This window comes from Triticum dicoccoides, chromosome 5B (assembly GCF_002162155.2).
Source record: "Triticum dicoccoides isolate Atlit2015 ecotype Zavitan chromosome 5B, WEW_v2.0, whole genome shotgun sequence".
NCBI classification, from domain to species: domain Eukaryota; kingdom Viridiplantae; phylum Streptophyta; class Magnoliopsida; order Poales; family Poaceae; genus Triticum; species Triticum dicoccoides.
In genome coordinates this window covers 425,715,205-425,723,649 of record NC_041389.1, presented here as the reverse complement: position 1 = coordinate 425,723,649, position 8,445 = coordinate 425,715,205, and the positions used below count along the sequence as shown (strand labels likewise).

The 8,445-nt window shown below is 42.7% G+C and overlaps 1 protein-coding gene across 2 annotated transcripts; it reads right to left on the bottom strand.

Annotated features, from left to right (window-relative positions):
* Nucleotides 1–717: 717 nt before the first annotated feature.
* Nucleotides 718–7,122, bottom strand: LOC119305650 (golgin subfamily A member 6-like protein 1). 2 transcript variants are annotated; one of them, XM_037582118.1, is made up of 2 exons: nt 5,035–7,122; nt 718–990 (listed from the first exon to the last, which is right to left on the bottom strand). In XM_037582118.1, exons 1-2 carry the CDS (start codon nt 5,543–5,545, stop codon nt 884–886), a joined length of 618 nt encoding a protein of 205 aa, XP_037438015.1. In that variant the 5' UTR covers nt 5,546–7,122; the 3' UTR covers nt 718–883. Both variants share the same exon structure in this region; 1 of them encodes a protein (XP_037438015.1).
* Between the last annotated feature and the right edge of the window lie 1,323 nt (nt 7,123–8,445).

Sequence of the window (8,445 nt, the reverse complement as noted above, 5' to 3'; positions counted from 1 at the left end):
GTGTAGTTTATGTAGCATTGAATCATGTGTTGGTACCACAGTCTATGCGTCACCTCAAATGTTTGGGAGTATTAGTCCCCTTTTAGAGAACGGGTAATGATTCATGTAGGAGTGGGTGCTATGTTTCAGTCTATATGGTAAACAAGGAGTTTATCTTGTTTTCAAGGTGTTCATCCTAATGAGCCTACTGACTTGATTTACTTTTATGTGTTGCAGGTTAGAATATTGGGGGGAAAGCCGAAGAGAGAGTTGCAAAAAAAATGCACATACGGGCAAGGCTACTATCGAATGTTGTGTGTGTGAAGCTTATCACGATGGACATGGTTGGATGCTTTAGAAGAGTCGAGTGACGTTATGTATCAGACGGTTAGTTATATCGTATGTGGGCTTGCTTCTTTCTCTTCAAAAAAAAAATAGCTGATGTTTTCTGCCAACAAAATTTTAGGTGGCCAAGAAATAGGAAAAATCTCTTAAACACTCCATGTTTGGGTGTGTTTCTCCATTTGGCGTAGTTATAGAAGGACATTCCCATTGTTAAATGTTTAGCCACAACTATATCACAGTGTATTGTATATTTTCATTATGGTTGATATTTGGGATTGCATATCCCACTTTTTTTTTTGATCAAAGAAGGGCTTGCCCCTTCCGATTTTCATTACCGAAAACCACCAAGTTCTACAAAAGAGTTCAAAAGAAAACGAAAACGAAGAGGTCCAACCGGGTTCAACAAGGATCAAACAGCACCCCTATCGACCAACAAAGGGTCATTACATCAACGCAGAAGCAAAAGCAGCAAAAAAGGAGCCAAAGATCTATTCTACAGGAGCACCAAACATCAGGTTCACCACCGCAGGAGAGACTTTCTTCATTCATTCATTTCAATCTAGCCACATTGATCCTCCATCCCTGCTTGGCTGTGAACACTCCATTTGCTGCCTGCTCTAGCACCCTTGCTCCCAGCTCCAACGCTTTTCTTGGTGGCTCCTTTATCTGCATAATAGACCAGTCAATTAACCACCTGCACATTAGCTTGACAACATATAAAGGATCATTTATCCTTTTATTCTCAAAGATAATTGCATTTCTACTTTTCCAAATTGACCAAAGCAGGGCTGAAATCCCCACCAGCACCAATTGCTTATCATCTTTGTTAAATTTCCTAATCCGGTCTCCAAAACAGTCTTTCACACTAGACGGCACAGTTTTAAAACCACACACACATCTAACCAAACTCCACAACAAAGAAGCAACCGAGCAAGAGAAGAATAGATGATCAATTGATTCATCTTTCCCACACAAGACACATCTTTTCTCGCCCTTCCATCCCTTTTTAAGCAGTACATAGTTAATACGCCTTTTTTATTAATCAACCATAGGAACACTTTCAGTTTAGCAGGCACTTTAATCTTCCATAAGTATTTCTGTGGGAATTTTAACCCAGAAGCTACCAATTTCCTATACAAGGATCCCACGGAAAATTTATGATCCGCGGTGAGGGTCCAGAGGATTTTATCCTCCCCTCCCAGCATTTGAATTTCCTCACATCTTTTTTTGAGACTGTTCCAAAGCTCTACAGTCTCTCCATGTAGGGTTCTTCTAAATCTAAATTCATGCCAACCTTTCTGTATGGCCTCCTCCACAGTAATGTTATGGTCAAAGGATATATCATACAGTCTAGGGTAGGCCTCCCTCAAAGGTTTATCATCAACCCATGTGTCTTCCCAAAATCTAGTATTTCTTCCATCCCCCACTTTTTTCTTAACAAATTTGTAAAAGATTTCTTTGATTTTTAGCAAGTAGCCCAGAATTGTGAATCCCCTGGCTTTTTACATATTAAAGCCAAGCATCCCCCCTTTCTATATTTGTCTCCCAAAATATCCTGCCACAGACCCTTTTCGTTTTCCATTTTCCAAAACCATTTGGCCAAAAGCGCTATATTCATAATTTCCAGATTTAGTATCCCCAATCCCCCCATTTCTTTAGGAAGACAACAATCTCTCCAATTCACTAGATGGTATTTTTTGACATTCTCATCATCTTGCCATACCAACCTGGATCTGAAGAAATCAGCTTTCTTTATAATCCCCTCAGGTACAGCATAAAAGGACATCATAAACAAAGGAATATTAGTCAGGCAGGCTTGCACCAAGGTTATTCTCCCTGCAATGGAGCCCAGCAACTTCCCCTGTCAGCACCCACATCTTTATTCAATTTTATCAGTTACACAATCCCATTGAGAATTCCTGATTCTATTTTCGGATACAGGCATCCCCAGGTATTTAATGGGCAAATCTCCCATCTTACATGTTAGTATTTCTTGGTAAATCATTTGTTTTTCTCTGGCTTTGCCAAACAACAACAATTCACTTTTGTGAAAGTTTATCTTAAGCCCAGACGTTTGCTCAAAAGCTCCTAGTATGAGTTTAAGATTCTTCACACTTTCTATATCATCCTTTATCAAGAATATGGTATCATCAGCATATTGTAACATATTAATCCCCTTCCCCCTATCACTGTTTAACACTCCTTTAACCAGGTCATGTTTCAAGGCATTACTCATTATGCAGGCTAGGGCATCAGCAGCAATGTCAAAGAGCAAAGGTGACATGGTATCTCCTTGCCTCAATCCTTTAAAGGTTTTGAAATATGGGCCAATTTCATCATTCACTTTAATCCCAACATGTCCCCCTCTCATAGTTTCCATCACCCAATCACACCATTTGTCAGGAAACCCCTTCATTTTTAACATCTGTATAACAAAGGGCCACTTAATTTTGTCATATGCCTTCTCAAAATCCACTTTAAAAACCAGGGCATCTTCCTTATTTTTATGAAAGGAATTCATTGCCTCATGCAAAATCACAACCCCTTCCATAATATATCTGCCCTTGATAAAGGCAGTTTGGGTTTTAGAAATCACAGGGGCCACACACTTAGCCAGCATGTTCATCAGAATCTTAGTGATGATTTTAAAACTAACATTCAGCAGGCAAATGGGCCTAAACTTCTGAATTTGTTTAGCATCATTAGTTTTTGGGATTAAGGTAATTATGCCATAGTTGAGTCTAGCAATATTAATTTCTCCTTTAGCAAAACCATCCACTAGATTTTTTAGATCCCCCTTGACCACTTCCCAAAAATCTTGGTAAAAGTCTGCAGGGAATCCATCATGGCCAGGACTTTTATTTCTTTGCATCCCAAACACCACTTGATGAATTTCATTTAAGGAGAAAGGTGTCAAGAGTTCCTCTCTTTCTTGTTCATTGATCTTATCCATCTCCATCTCCCTCAGTGAGATACTAGATTCTTCAGGATGTCCAAATAATTCTTTGTAGAATTTGGTGATATATTCCATCAACCTCTCATCCCCTTCTATAATCCCTTCCTCCTGTTCAAGGAAAACAATTTTGTTTTTCCTTCTTCTCCCATTCACCTTAGCATGATAATATCTAGTATTTCTATCTCCATCCTTAATCTCCGAATCTTTATATCTTTGCAACCATTTCATCTCCTCTTGTATCATTACTCTTTTTAATTGGGCTCTAAGCTCTTTCTGCTCACTTCTATCCACCGCATTTAAACCCATGACCTCAGCTCTCTTATCTAAATCATCAAGCTCCTTTATTATTTCCATTTTTATTTTCCTGTACCAAGCATCAATATTCCTATTCCATCCTTTAGCTTTTTGCCTCAATTTCCTCAACCTTGATTGCCATCTATCCAAAACATCCCCAAAGTATCTCTCATTCCAGGTGTTATATATCAGCTCTCTAAAACCTTCTCTCAGCAACCAAGCATTTTCATATCTAAAAATATATTTGTGAGTATGAGTTTCCCCTGTGTCCAGGAACAGAGCAGTGTGATCAGAGAATTCTCTAGCAAATTCTTGCAATATGGTGAGTGGGTATTTCTCCTCCCAAGCAGGGCACATCAACACTCTATCTAGTTTTTCGAAAGTAGGGTTCTCCTGATTATTACCCCAAGTGTATTTTCTCCCATTCAATGGTAATTCCCTAAGTCCCGCTTGTTCAATAATGGCATTGAACATGAAGGACCATTGCTCGTTAAGCATAGGTTTGTTCTTCTCTTTTCCACTTCTGATAATGTTGAAATCTCCCCCAACCAAGCAATGCAGAGGATTATCATGATATAATCTTGCCAATTCAGAAAGGAAGCTTGCTTTTCCTTCCTTCTGTGCATCCCCATACACAGTAACCAGATTCCAGTGCATTTTGATATTTTTATCAAATATTAACATTCTCAAGAAATATTGTCCTTTTTCAATATTTTCTATATCAAACACATCTTTGTTAACCCCCACCAGGATTCCCCCTGACATGCCTCTGGGTGGATTCCAGCTCCATTGAAAATTCCTCCCTCCACACAAACCATGCAACTCATTTTTTGTAAAGTCTTGCTTTATGGTCTCAGAGAGTCCAATAAAGTCTAGCTTCTGATCCATAATCATCTCCCTAATATATCTTTTCTTATGGTCTTGTCCTATACCTCTTACATTTCAGAAAACCCCCCTCATTATTTTATATTTGACCACAAAAGGACCAAAAATCTATATCCACAGCAAATATAGAGAAGATTCTCAATTAGACTTCTCTTTTTTCCTTCTTCGAAGGACTCCAACCCCAAGCGATTGCTTCACACAGTCAAGCGCTGGTGAGCGTTTCCTACCACTTTTTCCCCCAGAGAACATTCCCCTTAGTTTTTTCATCTGTTGTTCCTCAATATCCACATCAGAATGTTCATAATCTGAACATAATTCCTCAAGGGTTATGTCTCCAGTATTAATATATACTGGGACATCCTTTTCGGATTTATCATCCTCTTCACATCCCCCCTGATTTACCACTTTTTCTCTTTTAATATTCTGAAAGTATAACTCCCTTCTAGCTACTTCCATCTTGTTAATAATCTCAGTATTTTTATCAATCATCTCTATGGAACATCCTAGATCAATCCCAACTAGAGCACTAATATGTAATAAGGAGGCATTATCAAAAGCTAGTTCAAAATTCTTACCATAATTGTCTCTCTCCTCAGCTCTGCTTTTAGCCATATCCTCAATTTTCTTGTCTTCTTTTCCTTTGTTTCTCATGCTTCTCTTGATTTCAACATCTTTCTCCTCCCTCTCTTTATCCAGGATCTCACTTCCATGTATTTCAGCCATTTTCTCCCCCAAGGTCCCAATAGATTCTTGGCTAGCATTATAATCAGTGGGCTCATTATATTTCTCAGACTCAGTATCTTCCTTTTTCTGTTGAGTCTCTTTCTCATAATCTTCAAGGTCCATATTAGCTGACTCCATTTCATACTCCTCTCTATTAGCAGCCTCTTGTGCCAACTTCTGGATTTCTTCAAGTTGTTTTCTACTAATCTCCTGCAACTCTGTCTGAATTTTTTCTAATTCTCTGATTCTGTTTTCATTTTTAGCCCATAGAGCATTGTTTCTAATCTTGTATTCCTCCAAGGTTTTGATTTTACTGAACATGATTTCACTCTCCTTTTGCCATTTTCCTCTCTCCACAGCCATCTCTTTTTGCCACTACATCATGGTTTCTTCCATTTGAGCTTTCATTCCTTCAATTTTTATATCAACCTTCTCACTTTGTTTCAGGGATAAGCATCCAAAGGAGACCCCTCTATGTTCATTGTCCCCCATTCTAGTCATCTTCCTGTTGTCAATCTCTTCCTCCCCCCCTTCTGAGAGATTACTGCCATCATTTTTCCTCTTCTCATCTTTGTACCAACCAATCTCCACCACCTTCTCAGCTTCCACCCCAATTCTAAACATGAGAAGATTAGGGGAAGTGATTTCCACTTGAGTTGACAATTTCTCCACATCTCTGATCCCACACTTTGCTCTAATTTTCTCCTCATTTATAGTATCCATATCAATCTCTAGGACAGGTCCAACTGTAGCAGCCACCTCACAAACACCCAAAAAATGTCTGAAACAATCTGGGACTTTGGCAAGCCTGACCCAAATGGTGTGCATCTTCCCAACAGCTTGATGATCAAGGGGCCAGGGTTGAACCTTGATCACCACCCCTGTCCCCAGCAGTTTAAAGTCATTAAACTTGGCTAGCTCCACCAACTTTGCTTTATTGGGAAATCTCATCATGTATCCATTCTTTCCAAATTCCCTTACTCTCCATTGCCAGCCCCAGTCAAACATTTCCTCCATAGCTTTCACAAGTTCAGTCTCATTAATGCTTCCTTCTCTTATGATCACCACACCCAAAGGATTGGTATGTTCTGCTATCAGGACATTTTTATAGCTCTGAACCAGAAGAATTCCCAGCCCTTTAGCTGCATACCCTAGATATTTTGGGACTGGTTTCACCTGTTTCAGCAAGTTGCACTCCCCTGTAATATGATTCTCTCTGCCACAGATCAAGCAGTGTCCCATCCTACAATCCTTGGTGGTGTGTCTGGGGTCTTTGCATTTACCACACACCTGTTTGTTATATATATCAAAATTTCTCTTGTTTTCTTCATACCCATGCTGCCAACCACTTTTACCCCCTTGCTTCTTCAAATCCAAGCCAGCTCCCTGCTCCACCATCTTGTCAACTCTCTGTTGCCCATCAGGGGCTCCCTCTTCTTTTCTGTGACTTTCTCTTCCAAGCATGTTACCAATTCGATTTCCAGCCATTCCTTCCATCTGGGCCTTCTCACTACCCTGCATCCCCTGAACCAGCTGAGAGAGTAGCGAAGTCAACATCAATTGTTGCTACTGCTGATCTGCCCAAGAAGTCTGGTTGTTGCTCCTCTCTTTTTCCATTACAGTACCTTCCTTTTCACCACAAGTCATCCTTGGTATCTCTTCCCCTGCATCTTTCCCTCCTGCCTTAGCTTGCCACACCAGATTCTCCTCGCTCCCCTCAGCTCTGGGTTCTTCAATCTCTGCATCTCTGCTCATATCCTTTAGATTCCCAGAACGATTCCCCCCTCTCCTAAAACTCCTAGATCCTCCTGGGAAGGCATGCCTCCCTCCATTCCATCTCCCCATCTTCTCAGTATTGTTGAATCTTCCTCCCAAATTGCCATTCCATCCCCCTCTATTGAATCTCTGAGCCCCAAAACCTCTACCAAAATTTCCTGACATGTTTTTTTTGTGTGGCGGCGAGGGGGGGGGGAGAGGAGGAAACCCTAAGGGATCTTTCTCCTCAGCTCCCTCCACTCCTTTTTTATATCCCCCACACCTTCGTCCTTTTGTTGGGTTGGGCCGGGCTCCATCTCACTAGGCCTCCACCATCTCAGGCCCACCTCCACATCAGTGTTTAAATCCTTTCCAACTGAGCCCCCAAAAAGCATCAGGGGTCTCAGAGAATATTTTCCACACGATTCCTCCAAACCTCCCCCTTTCACACCTAAGCATCTCGCAATAGGGGTACTCTGCAACTCAATTTCCCCAAAATCTACATCCTCTTCCCCAAATACAGGGATTATGGGATGAACATTTTCTTTTTTCATATGGATTCGAACAATTTCTGCATCTATCCCATTCCCATGAGTCATGTTGCTCAGCTTTCTATTAGTATCATTATCCAAAAAAATCCCCCGCTCTGAATATAAGTCTGCGCCAGAAACCAACCCAGAATCCTGATTTCTTCGCGATTTCGATCCCCCCCAATCCTATATCTGTTACTCGGCTTAAATTTCCCAATCAGATTACCACCACTAGCATCATCTACTTCAATCGAAGTAGTAGACGCTAAGTATTTCGCAGCTTTCAACATACCTGAATCGGAGATGAGGGCCTCCCCCTCCCCCTCCTCTTCGGAGTCCTCACCGGCCAGCAACCAGAAGCGATTACCGACCGGCGAGCACCCTACTGGCGGCGGGAGAGAGCGAGAAGGCGAGGCGAACGCCTCTGGAACCGCGGCGAGCGGCGAGGGAGTGAGGTTGGGGTCGAAACCCTGGCCCTTCACCGCTGCGGCACCGTCGCTTCCTCCTCCATCTCCTCGCGCTCTTCGTCCTCCTCGATCTGGATCGGCAGCCACCTGGATCCAGGGGCAGGGATCCCCACCACCACCTCCTGCGGGGGGCCCTGATGCGGGGGCGGCGCCCATGGCTGGATCAGGCGGAAGCGGAAGGAGCGGAACACCTTCCATTTCTCCCTCTGCTCCGGGACCAGCGACTCCGCCTCTAGCATCGCCCACAGGAGCACCCTCATCGCCGGCTGGCGGTCGTAGTTGGGGAAGCATCTGAGGATCTCCTCCCCGTGCAGCTTGTCCCGCACCACCTCCGACGCATGGTTGAGCGCCTTCGCCGCCGGGAACCATCGATCGATCTCCTTCAGCCGCCCCATCAGGATCTTGTCGTCGTCGGACAACGCCCACATCTGCTGCTCCCTCGTCGTCATCGAGCCCTAGCTGTCGCAGCGGCGCAGGGCGTGGGTTCTCACAGGCGAGACTTGTGAGGTGT